This window comes from Mytilus galloprovincialis, chromosome 5 (genome assembly GCF_965363235.1).
Source record: "Mytilus galloprovincialis chromosome 5, xbMytGall1.hap1.1, whole genome shotgun sequence".
Classification (NCBI taxonomy): Eukaryota; Metazoa; Mollusca; class Bivalvia; order Mytilida; family Mytilidae; genus Mytilus; species Mytilus galloprovincialis.
Window position 1 is genome coordinate 35,366,393 of NC_134842.1, and position 22,460 is coordinate 35,388,852.

General features: G+C 32.2%; 2 protein-coding genes across 2 annotated transcripts; both read left to right on the forward strand.

The window, feature by feature from the left end:
• Positions 1–1,335: 1,335 nt before the first annotated feature.
• LOC143074460 (uncharacterized) lies at positions 1,336–11,686 on the forward strand. Its single transcript, XM_076249909.1, has 6 exons — positions 1,336–1,729; positions 4,962–5,222; positions 5,590–5,862; positions 8,265–8,363; positions 9,434–9,473; positions 11,069–11,686. The coding sequence occupies exons 1-6, from the start codon at positions 1,630–1,632 to the stop codon at positions 11,562–11,564; spliced, it is 1,269 nt and encodes a 422-aa protein (XP_076106024.1). The 5' UTR covers positions 1,336–1,629; the 3' UTR covers positions 11,565–11,686.
• Positions 11,687–13,236: 1,550 nt separating this feature from the next.
• On the forward strand, positions 13,237–21,876 carry LOC143077057 (uncharacterized). The gene is made up of 3 exons (XM_076252944.1): positions 13,237–13,241; positions 19,962–20,091; positions 21,662–21,876. The coding sequence occupies exons 1-3, from the start codon at positions 13,237–13,239 to the stop codon at positions 21,854–21,856; spliced, it is 330 nt and encodes a 109-aa protein (XP_076109059.1). The 3' UTR covers positions 21,857–21,876.
• The last annotated feature ends 584 nt before the right edge of the window (positions 21,877–22,460 follow it).

The window sequence follows — 22,460 nt, forward strand, 5'->3', positions numbered from 1 at the left end:
GTTTAGAAAACTGAAAAACTTATAAGTTCATCAACATTTATTTGTTTTCAATTTATGACAAAAAGCAATAAATCATTTGAACCATAACTTAAGAATTGTAAGAAAAAATACTACAAATTTCTTCTAACAGTTCTGAATAAATTAAGGAAAACATTCAGAAAAAAGAAAAAAAAACACCTGCAGTTGTATAAATTAACACGTTCACTTGTATTTATTATATCATTCATCATTATATGATTATACACGGGGCGCAAAACTGAATAGCGCGAGCTTTCGTCTAATTGGATAAAGATGTAATGTGATTAATTTCTAATATACGTTCAAGCTGTCAATCATTATATTTATTATATTTATATTACAAAGTATATATACCACGTGTCTCACTGATTAACTTATTTAAACAAACTCATCTTTTGGAATCGTTGGTTTAAAAATGTTTACTCGTAAGAACCATGGTATATATAGAACATATTCGAGCATCGTTTGACTCCACATTCTTCCTCTTGCGAGGATGTAAGTTTTAGATTTTTAAAAAAATCCCAAATTATAAAGATCTAAAATAATCAACGACCATTTATCTGATAATTGTATCTTAGTTATACGGGCTAAAGGAGTGGAGAAAGACATTCATAGGCAAGAACGTATATACATACATGTAAATAGATATGCCATTTGTCTTTAACATATATCAAAATGGTTTCTGTTTCAGTGGCAATGGCCTTTCAAGATGACATCCGCTATTGCTTTAAATGCAATTTTAGCATTGTTACATTATAGTTTGTTTCTTTGTGTGTTACATTTTGGTGTTGTGTTTCTGTTGTGTCGTAGTTCTCTTATATTTTATACGTTTCCCTCAGTTTTAGTTTGTAACCCGGATTTGTTTTTTTTCTAACGATTTATGAATTTCGAACAGCGGTATACTACTGTAAACCTTCCATCATTACCGTACTGGACAAAGAAATAACACGAAGGGTGCCGTATACGGTGCAGGAAATGCTTACCCTTCCGGAGCATCTGATTTCACCTCCGGTTTTTAATGGAGTTCGTGTTGCTTCTTATCTATTATTTATAACTGTTGATGTAAATGTCCTTTGGTTTTGTGAGTCTTTGTTTACTCCTTGGTTTTGATTGTTATTGTCTTATTAGATCATGGATGTACTAAGGTTTGACTACTGAGCTATTCAGTATATTTGTTTTAAGTTTCGTTGTCTACGATACATAACCATAGGTGGTTTTGGAAATAGCTCCATACATTTCGCATAACGCAGTAGTTTTTTATAATATTTACGGAAAGATTTTTAATATGTTGAAAACATCAATGTATAAAACTTTAAAGCAGCTCGAATTATTTATATAACAATAGATTGCATTATGTGTGTGATTTTTTAACCAAATCAATCTGTATTTTGATTTCTAATTTAATGAGGACTATTCGAAATTGCATATTCAATCCAATATGCTTGTATTGGAGAAGATGTTCTAATATCATGTCCCGATGAAAACGTAGATAGCTGGCAAAAAGTTGAAACTAGTGATATATTAGCTATCTGTGAGAATGGACAGATACAACTAAATAAAAGCATACTTGGCAAACTAAGTATAACTGATTCCTGTAATAAACTGAGTATAATGAACTTTACCAAAGACGATGCCGGTAGATACTCATGTTTCACATCTAGGAGAGAAAAGAGGACTTTTATGAGGTATTCAATTGAAGTCAAACTTCGCAGTAAGTACTCAAATTGTAACACAACTAACTCAAATAGATTTTAAGGTAGCTTAAAATATGATGATAAACGTCGTTTTGTAATAAAATATAAATATAGTAGTGAAGTATAATGAGTAGTTAATTGAGTTTAGTACTTCTTTTTGTCATTAAGCACTCCTCAATCCGTGAATTTTATCTTCGAAATCTTTGACTAATCGGACACAAAGTACGGCTTTAACCGTCTTGATGAGTTGAAGTCTTTTAAGTTACGGTTGATCCTTTTTGTAGTTCCGTAACATTCATTTTTGTAAAAGTTTGAAGCCCGAAAAAAAATAGATGAGCCGAATAAAAAAAAATGTTCGTCAATTTTGCAATTGAAACTAAATTAACTTTCTCCTTAGATCCTAAGGATTTTCTTATAAATAAAGGCAACAGTAGTATACCGCTGTTCAAAACTCATAAATCCATGGACAAAAAACAAAATCGGGGTAACAAACTAAAACTGAGGGAAACGCATTTAATATATAAGAGGAGAACAACGACACAACATTAAAATGTAACAAACACAGAAACGGACTATAATATAACAATGGCCATATTCCTGACTTGGTACAGGACATTTTTAAAGGAAAAAATGGTGGGTTGAACCTGGTTGTGTGGCATGCCAAACCTCCCTCTTTTATTTCCATGTGAAATATTACATTTAAATGACAACACAACATTACAAGACTACAATATAAATAAATAGGAGAACACAATTGAGAAAGAAACACACGACTAATAGCTAACAAAAGGCAACAAGTTTAAAATGTTTAATACGTTTTTATTCCAGGCATAGATTACCTTAACCGTATTTGGCACACAATTTAGGAATTTTGGGTCCTCAGTGCTCTTCAACTTTACACTTGTTTGGTTTTTTAACAGTTTTGGTCTGAGCGTTACAGATGAATCTCATGTAGACGAAACGCGCGTCAAATTATAAGCCTGGTACCTTTGATATCTAACTAGATATATTCGGCTATCCGCAACAAACAGTTTTCGTGTTTTAATAATCTGAATGTGTGCAATAAAAAATAAAAAAACACAGCGAAAAATTCCTCACCAGATGGCGTGCTTCAGCTGACCCCAAAACAAAGATGTGTACTAATTCAGCGACAATGGACGTCATACTAAACTCCAAAATAAATCTTTGCATTTTAAAACGTTATATTCAACGCAAGGAAATCAGGAACTATCTATTTACACTCTTGTTTAATTATAATGTTATGTAATAAAAATGAATAAAAAACAACCCATCAATTGCTACCAAAAGTACTAAAATAGAAATGAAAAATACTGAAAACAATTATTACCCTCCCCCCCTCCAAAAAAAAAAGAAGAAAGAGATACATAATTTCAAATTATGTCATTAGACAATTTAAAAAAAAATATGTTACAGTAAATTTTCAAAATCAAGGACTTTATAAAATCAGTGATCCTTGATTTTGACTACACGGATTTTATAAAAACACTTAATTATTTTATTTCTGATTTTTACAACGTACAATAGACAATACATAATAACAAAATATAAATTCACAAATCACATGTTCATTTAACCAAAAAAAGACAAACACTAATCATAAATATCTTATAGGTATTCGAAACAACATTGCTTACTTTTTCTACAGTTTCAACATGGCTAGATATTAAAAGCCGTTTTAATTAGCATTCCCTTGGATTTGCAATTATATTTTACTAATATATCATCGTATGATGTGTTTTCGTACTAATTACAATTTTCACTTCTTACGGTTTTCACTGTGGAGTTTTTATTCACGTGTGTTCAAAATTTAAAAGCATGTTCTTTCGAATGTTTGCAGGTATCTAGATTTATTTGTCAATGCTTACTACGATTTTTTACTGATTCCTGATTATTTTGCGATTTTTATATGTCAAAAAACGATGTCATATGTTTTCGTATGAAGACAAAACTGAATCAGTACACGAACAGAAAATGACTATAAAATCCGGAAATGAGTATTTTTTAAAGTCGTAGTTCTGGTGATTGCTTTACTCATAAAAAAGTTATTTAATTCCTTTAAGTACTAAAACTAACTAGTAAATAGTTTTTGGTTGATATTTCATGCGCGGAAATTCTAACATTCTGATTTTTCTTCACAGATTGACACTGGGTTTCTACAAAAGACCTTTTTTTTTTAATTTTAAAATGCAGTTTTTAAAATTTGTGATTAAATGAAAAAAGCTAGGACTGTTTTCATCTTTTTATATTAAGGTTGTATATAAAAAGAATTGCTAATAGAATGTTGAATGAATGGAGTGTGAACAACCAATTTATGTAAGAACCCAGTTAATTTTAACTCGCTGGTTTGTAATAAAAACTACAAAATAAACACATGACAGTCACATGTCTTGCAGATTCGATGTCTGACAGACAAACAACATAGCTGTGCTTCATATAAACCGTCTGAATTTTTCTCAACAACTATTCTAGTGAATCATATTTTTGACATTAAAAAAATGGCTGAAACAGGTAAGTTTTATCTAATTTGTTCTAACGTATTTCAACGTGATTTTGAATATGTTTTAGAATTGTCACGTTGTAGTGTAATTTTTGTTTCAAATAGAGAAACCAAAAACAAATCACAATATACGCGTGTGCAATCGAAACTGATGAAATATGAATGATACGAAAACATATGACATACGAAAACATATGACACGACGATAATATTTATGTTTAAGGTTTCTTATTTCATGTTTGTTACAAATGAATAGATCGCGAAATCGTTTCATAATCTATTTCTTCCACAGAGGTGACAAATTCGTAAATGTTTTACAAATCCACTGAATTAATCCAAGAAATTGATAAAATACTAATTTTGTTTGAGCTGAATAAGTTTAAAAAACACTGACATAAAGAGTACAACTGAGAGCGAAATGTATTTTATATAATTTAACTTTCACAAGAGTTCACACTACATTTCTCCTATTTTATATACTGATTAGATACAACTCGTCATAATTTTATCTTCAAGTGTACTTGGGATGAAAACTCGAACATTCTTCAATCAAAACTGATGATATGTCAGTAACATAACTGCATGATTGTATCTTTTAAAAAGCTACTATTACGTTATAACCTTTTGAAGTGGTTAAACCGGTTCATCTTGAATCTAAAAGGTTGCGTAAAGGACCTGTCATTGACTTTAAAAGATGCACTAAACACTTCTTTTTATGATTATATTTCCAGTAAAGCCCAATGTGTCCATAATATCTTCCCCACAGTCACAGATACGAAAAGGACACAGACTTAAATTGATATGTCTGGACAGGTGTTATGACGGCGAGAGCATCGAGATATTTTCATGGACTCATAATGGGAAAATATTACCTAACAAAACTAACAGTTTACTTTTTAAAAATTCTGATGTTGAAGTTGCTGGAGAGTACTCATGTACTGTAAATAATGGTGCTGCTGACGATTCCGATTCTATCAATGTTACTGTCACTTGTGAGTTTTCAAAATGTTTAGCTAAACATATAATATAAGTGAATATAACATGCATTCTATTAGTAAATAAGCTATCGTGAAAAGGATATACATGTATTTGTAAGCAAAACACAATATTTGTAAATCGTTTTAATCATTCAACAAATGTATGCTATTCATTGGACCGATAAGTTATTACTAAACTCCTAATGATAGTGGTTATAACTTTTTAACTTTTATAATTCTTTAGATTACATGAACATAATGAAACTATATATAGATTTAGTCAAAGAAGTCAAATGTGATCAGCTTTGTATTGTATTGTTTCAGAACAAGGTCTCTCAAATGCATTTAAGATTTGATTTGTATCATTGTTTTTATCGTTCAGGTAAACCAGAAATGCCCCGCAATGTTAAGATTATTGCACTGTATAATAGAATCATAGTTACATGGCAAACCAGTCATAACGGTGGAACGCAGCAAACATTGTTCATAGAATACAAAAAATATTTTGAACTTGAATGGAAATCAGTGCCTATAGAAGACAAAACGTCAACTACTATTGAGGGATTGCAATTGGACACTGTTTACGCTGTACGAATGTTTTCTAAGACCTGTGTAGGAGAAAGTAACAAAACCGGAGAAGTTATAGTCAAAACAGGTAACTTTTTATTAAACTAGTACATCACGAATTAAACAACATGTATATGGTATCGTTCGGTGCATAAGATAAATATTCAAATAGTTCTGTGTGCTGCAATGCGCTATGAAGGTTGCTTCTTTTATTAGACGAAAAGCAGAATTATTCTATTAGGAATTTAAATTTGTTCAAACATTGACACCATATGCTTGTTTAGATGATGGTCGAACATTTACTGTTAATAATATCTAAGTCGTCGACGATTAATATATTTTACCAGTTAACAAATTAACACCTTAGAAATTATTATTAATATTAATATTTCGGTCATTTTTTGATTCTTTATTCATACACATTTTGCTTTAGTCGAAGACAATTTAAATTCTTAGTACTAAACATTTTGCTAAATGAAATGCAGTATCTTTGAAACGTAAAACAAAAACTTAAATTTCAAAAAGGACAAGGACTAGGCATTTTGGTTCATCCAACATTACCGTCAATTCTTAAAATAGATTTCAATATACTTTGATTCAAAAACATCCCTGGATGCTCATTCATGGTGCATATCTCATGATTTGGGTTCCTAATAATATTGTTTGCTTATGTAGCATGCAAACTTATATTAAATCTCTGTTTCAAAATAATAATTCTTTTAAAAGACTGTTATAAATTGATAGTATATAAATAACTGAACTAAAAAAACAGAAAAAAATGTTGGTCCGTGTCCTTGTTTTCGAGATACAAGGCATTGAAAATTTGGTGGGAAATGATTCTCTCTAGATTGTCATACCTTTAACATTGTCCGCTTTTCTCTTTAGAAAGCTATGAAAAAATATCAAGGATTGCATACTATTTTCAAATATTGCCTGAAAAAACAATATGTAATAAAATAAAGAAAAGAAAGTAGGGGTTAGAGGATAAATTGTTGTGATGACCAAACATGGATGAATTCAGAGGATTCCGAAAATCTTGGAGAAATTAAAAAAAAAGAGAGGAGCGAACATCCTTAAGTCTATAATTAGAGGGTAATTAGAAGAAATAACAAGTTAAAACTCAATCATATGTTGGTTAAATTAACAGTTAAAAGGTGAATATAAGATGCATTGCCTGTGTAAATGTCTTTTACGGCGACGATAGTGTACTAATTTGTTTCCAGGCATGCAAGATACAAAACAGAATAAATGTTAAAGACACCATAACGAGTTGGTTGGTCTTTATGGAATATCTTTTCGAGTTATTTCGTCCCCTTTTGCCCGATTTTGACCTTATGAATTATCATCGGGTTTGTACTTACCCTTTCTGAACATCTGAAATAACAGTTTGTTTTGTGTAAAAGCGGTTCGTGTTGCTCTTACTTAAGTGAAGTTTTATGTGCTTCTAAATTATTCATTGTGTGTGATTTATTTTTACCGGTTAATGTCCCGTTTTTCCTTAACTTTCTCATGAAAAACATTTTTTAATTTTATTTTTTTGTATGACAGATGGTCTAGAATTTGGTGATACCGTAGAGTTAGATATGAGTAAATTAAAAATCCGCTATTGCGTGATGTTTAATCACTTGATATAACTTATCAACGTATTTTATAGGGGAACCGTGCTTGGTGTCACATGTGGAGCATAATATCCTTATTCTTCAGGAGCACATTTGATCACACATAGTTTTCGGTGGGGTTCGTGTTGCGTGTGCTTTAGTTTTCTATGCTGTTTTTTGGTTTTTGAGTTATCCGTTCCGTTGTCAGTTAATTTATTACTGATGTTTTTTAATGTTCTGTTGGTATATTGGACAAAAAAATATACCTCTTCGATTCGAAAGTCAATCCTAGATTACTAGATACGGTCCCAATTAACGGAGCGATTAATCTAACAAATGGTTAATGTTCTTCAATCACAAAAATAATGACATTTAAATTTGATTTAATTAAAACATAAAAGCTGAATTGGACTAATATAAGTTGTGTGTTGCACCTAAAAATAAAATATGGGTGCTGAAAATTAAATGTCACTAAAATTCACTGAAAATCTTCAAAATAACAACACACGACTTTGAAAATATCAAACAGTTATATGACTTCAGCATCTCCAGAATAATATGCATAAAATATGCAACAACAATCCAAAAGGAATATGATATATTCAAACACAAACTAGATTATCATCCTTGAGAATATGCATTGTGGATTTATTATTTTTCTCGGGTAAAAATTTCCGTGAAATCTATAAAAACTTTCATTTTCATTAATATTTTATATTGTTGTTTTGTCGAATTTGCAAACAGATCTATAGAACCATTGTCATTTGGTTTACATGTAATTTTGCGTCCATCTGTACCAACGAAATCCACGAAATTTGGTTTCCAAGGGAAAATAATGAATCCATAGTAATCAACCATTTTGCTTTGATTGATGCTATTTATTTAAATACAGGAAAGCCCCATCCAGTGATTCCTGACGGCTCGTGGAAAATTAGTATTACCACAGGTGTCACAGTCGTTGTTGTTTTGGTTTTCTTGAGCGGCATCAAAGGTAATACAGGCGTATTATTATAAAACATGTAATATTTGGTCTCACGATATGGGGCTTAAACACATTGTTACTAAAAAAATAAACAGAAGAGTATACAGCGATGCAGTTAACTGGGGGAAATCAGGTATACGGCGAGATTTTTGTCATCACTAGGGCATTTGTTTAATGTTAAGCCCTTCACGACTGTCCGAAGGGATTATGAATACAGAAGACCACAAAGTATTTTAGCCATACCGCTACCAATTGTTAACTGATTTGCAGGTCGGTGCAAGCACAAAACGGTTTATGATTAATAGAGAAGTTTATTTCTATTGATTTTTATTTATAAATTGGTGAAAACATTTTGAAATGTTATATACTGTTAGCCTATAGTTCATATATTCGTATAGCAGAGCTATATATTATCTACTTTGTCAGTCTACCCTAAAAGAGTAATTTGAAATACTAGTAGTTAGAAATAAGGATAAATAGTTATCAAAAGTACCAGAATTATAATTTAGTACGCCAGACGCGCGTTTAGTCTACATAAGACTCATCAATGACGTCCATATCAAACTATTTATAACGCCAAACAAGTACAAAGTTGAAGAGTATTGAAGATCCAAAATTCCCAAAAGTTGTGCCAAATACGACTAAGGTAATCTATGTCTTGGATAAGAAAATCCTTAGTTTTTCGAAAAATTCAAAGTTTTGTAAACAGGAAATTTATAAAAATGACCAAATTGTTGATATTCATGTCAACACCGAAACAAGGGTAACACATTCGAAAATTATTTTCCTTTCCTAATTATTTTCAAACAAAACCAACATGAAAAATTATTAGGGAGGTCAAAGTTTGAAACTATAGTTTGCATTACAACTTTAGTAGAGATCCATAATAATCGACTTGATAATAAAGACGGATAAGCAAATCGAAAAAAAAAAAACCAATTGTTATTAAAGATAGCAACAATAAGTTTAATAAACGTATTTAAATGTTTTGCTATACTGGTATATTTGTTACAAAGACATAAAATGTAAAATAACAATTATTATATTAATGTGAATGCCTTCTCAATATATATTTCCAGCTCTGACACGAAGATATTGCTTGAAAATAGCTAGTGAAAGGTATCAGTCTAGTTCCAATAATATGCATGTCTATATGATGACTTCTATAATTTATGAGTCTTTTAATAATTTCATAATCATTTTGTTGATCAAATTATTTCTATCGATAACTAATGACAATCACGATCAAGGTAAGTCGTCAAATCAACAATCATTTATTTGTGTTGATTAGAGTTTTTTTTAGTAATTTACCATCAAATATCTAAGTGTTTTACAAAAATATAACGACTTCAGCATTTGTCGGGACAATAAGGTGAAACTTTAAATATTCATAGGCCTATAATTCTGTTATAAAAGCAACTATGGTAAACACTTACTAGTAAACGCATTGTAGTCGTTAACGGTCATTTTGAACTTACTTTCATCTGAAAAGTCTGAACAATTATTCAAAAATTAATGTTCAATCTCTCATTCACGCGGTAATGCTATTACTATGCATAAAATTTATTTGCAGTCAATTCTGTACCATTCAGTACTGTTCATTAGCTTTTCAGACAATTCAGTAGAAAGCAAATATGTACAGGTAAATATCAACTAACCAACAGTCGGAACAATGACTAAAAAGACTCTAATTGACAACAAGAGAGTAAGTAGTCTGAACAGTCCATATTGTACCGCAGTGAACTGTAAATTGACTTTAACAATGATTTATGTATGGGTTTTTGGGTCTGGTCATCCTTTATGATATGAAGGACTATCTTTCATAGTGTTGCATGGTTAGTTCTGATTGTCTTTTGTTTTTTTTTATTTTGCTCCGACTTCTGTAGCTTCTATAGCCTCTTTTTATCTTATTTGGAAGGAAACGTATGCAGTGATGTGCGTAGTTGTTCAGGGTCGTTTATTATAAACCCTTCATCGGAATCAACCAACTAGGTTTGCACCTTTCTGTAGCCAAGGAGTAGTAATAAAGGCGATAGCGTGCTTTTTGTGATTGTACGGGCTCCTGAAAATGTCAAAGTTAATGATTAGCCCCACTGGTACACTTCACCTATGTACTGAGTTGATTACCAACAATAGTTTACCTGGCTTCTGACTGTTTTAGTTTACGCTGGCCTGAATATCTTGTTATTGGGCAGTAGTGGGATCAACGGCTGTTTTGATTTTCATCCACTGGGAGAAACGCTTAGTGTTGCGTTTCTTGGAATAATTGGTGGCTTGTTCGTGTTTTTCAGGGCCGGCTTAGGTTTCCTGAAGGACATATCCGGTTCATTGGCCTTGATCCATGTAAGCTGTACTTAAACTTTGTCAGAACTGGCGAAGAATTTCTATTTTGGCTTTTTTTTCAAAGTTTATGGTTGCAAGTAAGGCTTCCAATTCATTTGGCTGTTCCATAATGATTGTCCACGAAGTGATCGATTCTAAGTTCAACTTATGTATTGTTTTCTTGATTAGTCTTTAAAGAGATGTTCAGATCAAAATTGGTCTACTTGTGATCATGTTTGCATCTATGCTGAATATTATTCCACATATTCATACTGACAGGGCATATAAAACTTTTCACACATTGCTTTTTGTTAACAATATGCATATTTAATTTTGTAATTGTTAATGATATAGATTTTTTAAGATTTAGCTAAAATTTAAAAATATTTCAGAAATAATGAATCGCAAAGAAATGACACATTGGTGAGACATGGAGCTCTTTATGACGAAATAGACAGCGTGTATTATATTCCAGCAACTGGAAGTGGTAGAACCGATCCTACTGTAGACAATACACCAATCGAGATAATGCTATCTATACCAAACAATGGCAGAGATTTTGAAAATACTGAAACTGTCGACAGAAATTCGAATGATGAATTCGCATCTGGGGAAAACAAACCATGCAGATCTTCAGAACATGTTTCCTCGGCATCGTCATCAGAAGAATCCTATCTTGAACCATGCAGAAAGTATATTAACCTTGAAATTTTTGGTAACGGGGAACAAAATGAACACGAAAGAGGACAAGAAAATCATGTAGAAGGCTCATCTGTTTCAAGCAGTGAAGGCAGTGAGACACATATAAAAACTGATCAGAAATATGAAACCCTTATGACACCGAGTATGGTTGTGAATTCCTATGAGAGTATTGTTGATACATATTAAAATATTGCGACATGTATTAATATCTAAATACAGATGTAGAGTGTTTTGTTAGGGGTTTGTGTGACTTTTATTTCACAATATTGTGTTATTTGTCAATATCTTAAATAAAGGCAACAGTAGCTATAGTATACCGCTGTTCAAAATTCTTAAATCGATAGAAAGCGTTAGCAAATGTAATGCATATACCTACCCATGTTAACATTAGCATAGATCATGGCATGATAGAATAGTTTGATTCTTATAGGAATATTATGAACTTTTGTACTTTGAAGCGGACCTATAATACACGCTCGAAATGTCGAAATGAAGAACCAAAAACTCCAACACAAATGTCCATTTTGATCTCCGGCGTTGTTCAAAATTCATCTGACGTTGCAAATAAACTCATCATAGATACCAGGATTAATATTTTATATTTACGCCAGATGGGCGTTTCGTTTACAAAAGACTCATCAGTGACGCTCAAATCAAAAAAATGTATACGCAGCCAAATAAAGTACGAAGTTGAAGGGCATGGAGGAACAATTTTAATTGTGACGTCAATCACGTGCAGCCCATGTTTTATTGGAATTAGAACAAAGCTTTGTATCCAAAGCTGAAGAAAAACGTCATATAAGAATAAACATTTTACCACGGGCGAAAGCGAGGAATAAGATATCAGCACAAAGGGCTAAAATTAATATAAATAGACTTTCGCGGAATTTTATTTTAAATATATTTTGATGGTTGCTACTTCCCATGTAAATCTACATGTATTAGAACCTATTTGTAGACCCTTTGCCGACTTTATTGATTTAAGTGCAATTAAAAAAGACAAAATAACTATTATTCTTATTCGATTCGGATGCGTAATAAAAAGCAGCAACCATCAAAATATATTTAAAATAAAATTCCGCAAAAGTCTATTATTTTTTTTTGGCGCATTTAAGTCATTTCAAAACATGACGTCAAACAAATGAAACCGCTAAAGTTGAAAGTTTTCTGTTACGTGAAACATCGAAATTCGTATGATATTGTAATAAAACTGGTCTTTGAGGTAGTTTTGTTTTATTTTCTATTCTATTACATTATTTGCATATTTACTAGTTTCGAGCGGTTATTTACGAAATAACCCATGCAAGCTACGGATTTATCATGATATTTCAGCTTTAAGGATTACTCCATTAAGGAGTAAAAAAGATCAGCCACACACACACCAAACCAACCCTCGCTTCAGTATTTGTCCTATTAGAATCGAAATAATTTATGGAAGCCATAGATTGTTGGAAATTTACGCTGACGCTCAGGATAAAATTCGAATATCACGGCCCAGGCCATGAATTATTTTTTAATTAGAAATGTATATATAAAGGTCGATCAATATTAAATGTAGTTTACAAATGCAGTAAACAACGTGCTTTGGCGTTATTTTTTTAACGAAGGGTATAATCTGTAAATTATTGAAAATTATATGTCTTCTGTTTTATAGCAAGTCATGAAGAATAAGCTCAGTTAAGGTAACACTTTGGGCTGCTTTACTAATTCAATAATCAGTCTTTAAAGATTAATTTCTCAATAACTATATTCATATTTGAATTTTTGAATTATTTTAATGATGTATCATTACTCTTGTTCAATCTATAGACACAGTTGGTATTGGTATAGTCAACTTAAAAATAAAAAGCAAATTGCAATGCTGTACCAACAAGGATGCAGATACTGTTGTACTTTCAGGTCAAAAGAAAAATGATCATGAATTGACCATGCATACAAAAGCTACATAACCATGATAAAATATCTCCGATTTTTTTTAATAATTTATATATGCCTTCAGTTAACGCATATATTGATTTAACTGCTAGATGTTAAACCTCATTTCACCTTTCACCTTTGGAGACCTATAAATTCCTTAAGAAACAAAACATACATAAATTGGGACAAATCAATGTTGTAAATATTCCCTATAATCAAAGCAAAGTCGAATGGGGTACCAGTAAGATTTCATTTTTAATTTTTGAAATCAATTCTCATGAAAAATTGTTGTTTAAAATAACTTTTAAAGTGGACATCACTCTTTGAACCCCTAGCTTATAAATGCAGCAAATATATAAAAGTTTCACTGGTTACTCACACTGAAACCATCCCCTAACTTGGGACAGTGGTATAACAGTACAACATAAGAACGAACTATAAAAGTCAGTTGAAAAAGGTTAAAAACTCATCAGATGGACAAAAATGCAAGTGGACGTCGCCGGGTACTTCTACATCCCAATTACAAAAAGACACTAGGTACAGATCTGAGAGTACTCACAGTTAACTGACAAAGCTAGTTAAAAGCCACTAAAAAATCATGCATCTAAGAAAAAATTATCAATCCGAACACATCCAACTTTCAATGGATTTAGTATAAAAACGTCATAAACATGACCTTGTGCAATGCCAAGATACAGGTATCGACAGATTGTAGATTCATGAATGTGTATATGTATTAATTAATTGCAATCTTTATATTTGCTCCAAATATGAATGATTGTACATCAAGCAATCAACAACCAAGATTTAATGTATCATGTTTTGAAAATGATTATGTTTAATATAAACAACTGACTTTGAACAAACCAATGCTAATAAATTACTACTGAATCAATAGTTAGAGCACTAAAAAAACTTGCACTAGTAGTGAAATTATTTTTTTATTGTGATATTCTTTTTTATGCCTCAAACAAAGACACACCCACCCACACAAACCGGCCGTAAAGGAAGGATATTAAAAATTACCATTATCCGTCCGTATGTCCCAAAATTGGTTTCCATTCTATAACAAATGTCATGAAACTTATACACAATGCTTGAAATATGGTAGCGTCACTTTTTCCATTCTAGAGTTATCTAATTTATAGTATCTGTTGTCTGTTTACAGTGGCGGATCCAGAAGGGGGGCGTAGAGGGCGTAGTTTTGCTTGGACTTTTTTTTTTTGAAACTGATTAATCAGACAAGACTAAGTCTTCGAGAACTTTGAAATTTCCAATGTATTCATTTTTGTGCGACAATCCTTTACTTATAATGATATTTATGCTGGTATTTACTGATTATGTCAAAGTGAAACTCATAAGATTCGCTATAGTGGAGTTGACCAGTTCGCGGTAAAAACGTCACTCAGTCATTTTGAAATTCAACTTATAGTAACACATGGATAGACTGATGATTACAATCATGACATCTTCAAATCGACACAGGATTGAGCAAGAACGTATTGACTTCTATTTCACAATTCCACGAGATAGAAAGTTATACTCTATTACACTTTCATGATAAATAGTTCCACAGCAATATTATTTACCTATGAAAACATGTGTAACCCCAAACGCCCCAGCCTATTTTAACTAGAAATAACATACTAGCTAAATGATGACCCCCAGTCAGTATAAATCAGTATAAGCTCTAGATAGATTTATAAAGTCTAAGGAACGAACCATGTGTTTGAGAAGGCAGTCTGAGATATATATTTGAAAGAAAAAATCTGACTCTGGTTTTTGCCTTTTAAAAAAAATAATTCTGGCCTTACTTGATTGAACAGTACCACGATTTCCCGAGAAATACGGAAAAAAAAACATTATATCCCCAAAACATACTGATATATCCCGAGAAAAAGATTTTTTTATAGTGTTATACTACTTTTACCAATATTAAAGAATATTAATTAAATATATTACTCGTTTTTTTTCTCAATAAAAGTGGAATTTGTAATATAGTTAACATACTATATAGTAAAATATCTTTTCTATCGATCATCGCGGTGGGAAGTCGTCAAGAACACAGTATTATTTTATTTAGGGGGTTCACTTTATACACGCAAATTTTTATTAGTCTTCACTTCAAGGTTAATCGAACAAATTTATTTAATAATTGATTTTTACATTTTTTTTTTTACTTTACACCGAGCTCATGAGGGTCTTATATCTGATCTTATTGCTGTGTCCACAATTGTTATTCTACGTATTTCACCTGTATCGGTGTGGACAATTCCATGTTTATATCACATGACATTTCCGCGGGAAATTCTTCTATTGAGACCGTACGAATGGATGTAAATTTGGATTAATGCATATATTGTGAAATATATTGTTCTCTGTGTATATATTTTTGATAAATTGATGATCAAATTTTCTACAACATAGTTAGATGTCAGGTTTGTACACATTTAGTCCCCATTTAGTCCGTCTACTGTAGTCTATTATTCAAAACTGAAGCCAGTGAATTGGTAAAGGGATACATGTGCTGCATAAACCCATCACATTTCAGGACATTTCAACAAAAAACTCGTGAATATTTTATCAGCTGACATATCTATTTTTATTTCATCTAATGTCAGTCATACCAACTGATAGTCCAAATAATTATGACATCTTGTTATTTAAAAAAATAAATAATCTTGTCAACTTTTTTGCTATTAGAAACGAAAATTTCCAACAGAATTATTTGGCATTAAATGAACATGATGAATAAGAAAACGAGCGTATTTTTTTTAAGGCGGGGGTTTGCATGTGTGACTGGAATGTCTGTTTCGCCGAACTGATATATAAAATACGTAAAAGTTTTTTCAAGACCAAACTGCAACCGGCTGCTGGGTGTGGCCTTTATGTCTCTATTTGTCGACCGTCTTTCATAAACTCGTTGTCATTTGAGACTCATTCGTAGCCTTTGGTTAATTTGGAACCCCTCACTTCCCTTAATTTTGTTGGGTGAAACATATAAACCAAACATTTGGATAAAAATAGCTTGTTAATCTTTCTTAAATCGTGTCGGTCGTATTGTAAATTTCATTGAATAGCCCGGCGTTTATCTGGTTTACAACAAGAAATCGGTGAGGTTATTCTAACTTAACATACAACAAACGAGAATTTCCCATGTCTATTTTTTATTGACAAGTCCCACATGTAATATAGCAGTACATAGCTTTGGATTCATACTATCATTTTATGTTAGACAATTAATAGGGAGAATACAGCATCAAAAATGTTCAACTCTTACACTTTACAGCAACTATAGAATGTACATGCCCAAATTAGGAACCGTTTAAAATGTGCATTTTACACTTATTTTATGTTTTTTAGCCCCCAAAAGGTCCAAAAAAATTTCGCCCCCTTTTTCTAAAATCCTGGATCCGCCCCTGGTTTACACAACATTAAATGTCGTAAACTTTTGTTTGTATTAATTGTTGTGGACATATTGGATCATAAAGTCTTTGTTAAGTGGCCAAGTGATTTGTATTCAACTTCATCAAAAACTACCTCGACCAAAAACTTTAACCCACAACTTTAACCTGAAGTTGGACAGACGGACGGACGGACGGACGAACGAACGGACATTATATTAATAGCAATTTTTATCTAAATAAAATCTATGAACGGTAGGGACTGATTTAAATAGTGTCTCCTTCGAATTCATGACGATAATTATTATTATATTATTTCACTGTGCACCATAGTTCAACATACAAACCTATTGGGGAAAAACCAGAGAACTTTCTATGTCAGAAAACACTGTCAAACATCCAAATATACTATCCACACTGATATGTGTCCACACTTGTAAACTAATTAAAATAAGTTTGAAACTAGAAGTCATTTCATCAAAAAATTGACAATTTGGACGTCTCCCGCCAAATATTACTGCAAGTTATCTATCGGCGAAATTTTTCAGATGTATAAATATTGCTTATAGAGATCCCTATAAATTGGTAATATTGTTTCCGGAAAAAAAATCATGTGTGTCGGGGGCGGATCCAGCCATTTTAAAAAGGGGGGAGGGGTTCCCAACTCAGGACAAAAGGGGGAGTCCAACTTTATGTCCCCATTCAAATGCATTGATCGGCCCAAAAAAAGGGGGGTTCCAACCCCCGGACCCCCCCTGGATCCGCCAATGTGTGTCATAAATAGCATCTCTCTCTCTGTATGTGATCCAAGTGAGAAACATCATGATCCCAAGCATGGTTATTGCAGACTATTGATATTTTTTACGGCTTAATTAAAGGAAGCTGGCTTGTCATGTTTTAGATTTTTTTGTCAGATTTTAGGAATTCGGTTTTATTCATTTGAAAGCCTTAATTTAAGATCATTTATAGATCGTCGCTAAATTTAGAAATTCACACGCAGGTACCGTACGCACTCGTGTGTATGTTGACCACTAGATGTTTTTTGTGTTGGTTGGCTGATGTTTCATTAACATACCCCTAAAATCCTTTTATTCACATTTTAATCTGTTTTAAGAATTTCACATTTATATTCATAAAATCAAACTGATATTCGGGTCAATGATTACAATTGAATAAAACTTGGAGGCTCCTACTGTTTTTAACCAGAATTTAAAATTATCTCCATTGGGTCACAGTACAAGCTGTATTATGTTGGTATAAATTTGTCAATGGTATGAATACAAGTATGCACAGTTCAATTAACAACTGATTGGCTAATGTTTAACCCAAACTGCAACTTTCATCGCTTTCGCTATTTCATTTTTCGTGGCGGTCAATTTTTATTGGTGGAGTTTGTGTAGACTATGCATAAAAAAATAGACAACTTAAACCACTCGGTCGCCGAGCGCCTTGTTAAATAAAAGTGAAACAACAGGGGGGGGGGGGGGGGGGGGGGGGGGTGAAGCTATATTGAAAACATTATTTTGTTGCTGTGTTCAATTTTAAATTATCTTTTAAAATGGAGATATGATTTTTTTAAATAACTTTTGATTTAAAAGTTTTCCGAAAATAATATGACATTTCTTTTAAGATCTTTTAGGGAGATCTAGAGTTTTGTAACTTTCTAACTATACAAATCCTTGTTTAACCTAAAAAGAATCCTTTTTACATCGTGATGACCGAGAGGCCATTCTGATGTATTGCTATCGCCCAGATTTCTGTTAAGTAACTTTCATTTTGGGTTTGTAACCAATCTATAAACATGATAAATATGCAGATATTAACGAGTCCAAAATAACATTCCTTATCCTTTGTTACCCTATGGGAAATGCATACAAATGACTTCTTTTAGAGAACCACTGAATGGAATGAAACCAAACATAGCATGAATGTTCCTTATGAGGTGCTGACCAAGTGTTGTTACTTTGTAGCCGATCCATCATCCAAGATGGCCGCCAGCATGGGACTTAGTTCAACATAGGACCCTATGGGAAATGCATACAAATGACTTCTTTTAGAGAATCACTGAATGGAATGAAACCAAACATAGCATGAATGTTCCTTATGAGGTGCTGACCAAGTGTTGTTACTTTGTAGCCGATCCATCATACAAGATGGCCGCCAGCATGGGACTTAGTTCAACATAGGACCCTATGGGAAATGCATACAAATTTCTTCTTTTAAAGAACCACTGAATGGAATGAAACCAAACATAACATAAATGTTCCTTATGAGATGCTGACCAAGTGTCGATACTTTGTAGCCGATCCATCATCAAAGATGGGCGCCAGCGGGGGGCTTAGTTTGATATAGGATACAAAAGTCTCCTTCAAGAGAACCACTGAATTGAATGAAATCAAACATATCATGAATGTTCCTTTCCTTATGAGGTTCTGGCCACGTGTTGTTACTTTGTAGCCAAATTTTATCTTTTTTTATATGATTTCAAAAACCCAAGTAGAGTCAGGTGAGGGATACAGGCTCTTGCGAGCCTCTAGTTATATAATATTTTAGTTTTTTCGACGCGTTCAATCAAGTTATTTTTTTTTTCAAAATTTAACACTGTAAGGTATGGGTAAAACAATTTTGATTTCAAAAATATTTTATTTTTTCATCTGCTTGACCTTAATATTTGTTTAAAAAAGTTAAGGATCAGACAGTAACAGTGCATTTAGGCAATATCAGACTTGAACTTCTTTTAAACTGAGTTTTACTGTGCGTTATTTAGTCTGTGGGTATTTCTGTGTGTTTGCTTTTCTACATTGGCTAGAGGTATAGGGAAAGGGTTGAGATCTCAAAAACATGTTTAACCTCACTGCATTTTTGCGCCTGTCCCAAGCCAGAAGCCTCTGGCCTTTGTTAGTCTTGTATGACTTTTAATTTTAGTTCTTTTATATATTTCAGAGTTAAATATGACGTCTAGTATCACTGAACTTGTACACATTTTTGTTTAGGGGCCAGCTGAAGCACACCTCCGGATGCAGGATTTTTTCACTGTATTGAAGACCTCTTGGTGGCCTTTTGCTTTTGTCTGCTCATTGGTCGGGTCGTTGCCTCTTTGACACATTCCCCATTTCCGTTTTATATTTTATTGTTTATCGAAATAAAAAAAAAAAAATTGTTTTAGTTCTTTAAAACTTTTTATCATTTAAATATATAATTATATGATGATGATGTCACTCAAGATTTAAGTGTGTAAATTTTTTCACTTTTAAAATTTCAGGCCAGGACAACTATATAAAACCACCCTACAAATAGCTGGTGTAGAAGTAACATCAGTTCCTGATCTTGTATTGGAGAAAAATGAGGATATCACTTCACATTCTGTATCATCAATTGTTACCACTGAAGAGGTAAATTTGGCAAAATTGTTTTATACATGAGGGTAGGAATGCCCTTTATCGTCAGACATCACATGTTGCAGAAGATGAATATCCTATAATTTTTTTTAGAGCAACACATTCTACCTTTAAAAAATTCAAATTAAAATTGAGAATGGAAATGGGGAATATGTCTAAGAGACAACAACATTACCAAACTTTCTCCTCCTTTAACATTAAATTTTAAAATACAAAAGTGAGCCTTGAAGTTAAAATTTGAAATATTTACTTTCTTGGGTAGAGAAATATTGAATCACATTCCATGCAGTTACATTTATCAACATTTATATGTATATGATGCATTTATTGCATGTTTTATTTGATCATAGATCGCAAATAACTTTTTTTTCCACATGAGTGAATATGGGTTTATGATTTCAAGGATTATAATGTATATTGCTTTAATATCTTCTGCATTAAATTTTTTACTGGTAGTTGGCCACTCCATTAGACCACTTTCCAGTTCTTTATATTTCTGACAAAAATTTGGTTTTAGTGAACATCATTTGTGCATTAAGGGTTATCATCACTTCCCTCCCATGATGCACATGGGGTTGAAAAAATATAAATATTATAATGCTGTATTGCACGAATAATTTCATCAAGTTAAATTCTTATAATTGATAATCAGCACTGCTGTCATTTTAGGGAAATTTGATCGAGTACCTACAGAACAAACATTATTCTTAATTTATCCTGCATATTGAGCATCATGAAGAAACTTGATGAACGTTAATACATTGTATTAGTGAAAGGATATAGTCTATCCCCCCTATCTGGTAAATGATATCATAAAGGGGTGCATGATTGATGAACTTTTCCAGTGAAAGACATAACTCGAAAGGGGTCTATTGATTCATGGTTCTTTGGATTCTAGAGCCTCAAATTTTGTTGGTTGTCGGTTAAGTGAAATCAACAATTTAATTTTAAAATGTCAATTCTCGCTCCTTAAAATAAACATTTTAAGAATGAAATTTAAAATCCACAATCTTCTCACCAAATTTCAGGTATCGCTTGCTAAAATAGTCTTTACACATGTAGTAAAAAATTTTAAATAAAAATTTGGCTGCTGTTGTATATTTAGTTGTATCTGAAATTCAGAAGAACAAGTACATAAAGACTTTTAAGTATTCAATTTGGAGTGGCCTATTTGAAGAATTTCTTATACTGACCATATCATAGGACAGCAATTAATTACATCCTCAAAAATTATTGTACTGTTGTTTCCATATTTGTAGAGTTGATAGGGATTTCTAACACAAGTCATTAGCTTTTATCTTGTTCCATAACCACAAAACAAATCATTAATAAAATCACCATACAGTGCAGGATCCAGAACTTTTTATAAGGGGGAGGGGCACTGACTGCCATAAGAACAGTCATGCTTCAGTGATTCCCTATATAATCATCCAAATTTTTATCATCCTGTTAATGAACTACCTAAAGAAATTACAAATTGATTTGATGATAAGGGTTATTTTTGTCATTCAAGTGAATAGATTGAATATAAAGATAATTTAATATTCCTTTCATGTGTTCATAGGTGAAGAAAGAATCTGCTACAACAAAAACAGAAAAAAGAAAAGAAATTGACAACGATCAAAAAGCAAACATCCAACACTGGCTCAGTGATAAAGTGCTTGGACGACATGGAGGAGAACTTCTGTTAGCATGGAATTCTATGGAAACAGAATTTGTTCCAGGGATGATCACTATAGGAACAAAGGTAGAAAAATAAGATTAAAATTACGAGATTAAAGGGAGCTAAAGCTGAACAAATTTGTGGGCAAATACCTTTTTTGACATTTTTCATGTTTAAAATAGAATTTTTTGAGATTGTAATGGGATAAAATGAGGGGGGGGGGGGGGGAGTGCATTCTAAAATATCACTGGAAAATTTCATCTTATAAATGTTCTGGCTAATAAGTTTATTAGAAGAGAAGATATGTCATGAGGGGTTCGTCAATTCATAAAAATTGGCAGCATAATTCACATACTATATGTCACCATTCAAATGCATTGATTGTCTTAAAAAAGGGATTGGTTTCTAACCTTGGTCCCCCTGGACTTGCCACTGCATATTAACTATGCAGACAGTGGCTGATTAATGATACAGGGTATGGATCTGTAATGATACCCATTTGTATGGTATGATAATATATGAAATAATTCTTGCAGTTATTGGTAGCAAAATCCGAAATTTTTTATCAGTTAATAATGAAAACTTACCATGCTACCCAATGCATGCCAGTTGTTTATTTGAGAAGATCTTCTGTTGATTATTGCATATTAAAACTTCATTTGTTTTGTAAGTATTTCTTCTCATGATAAATTGATTTTGC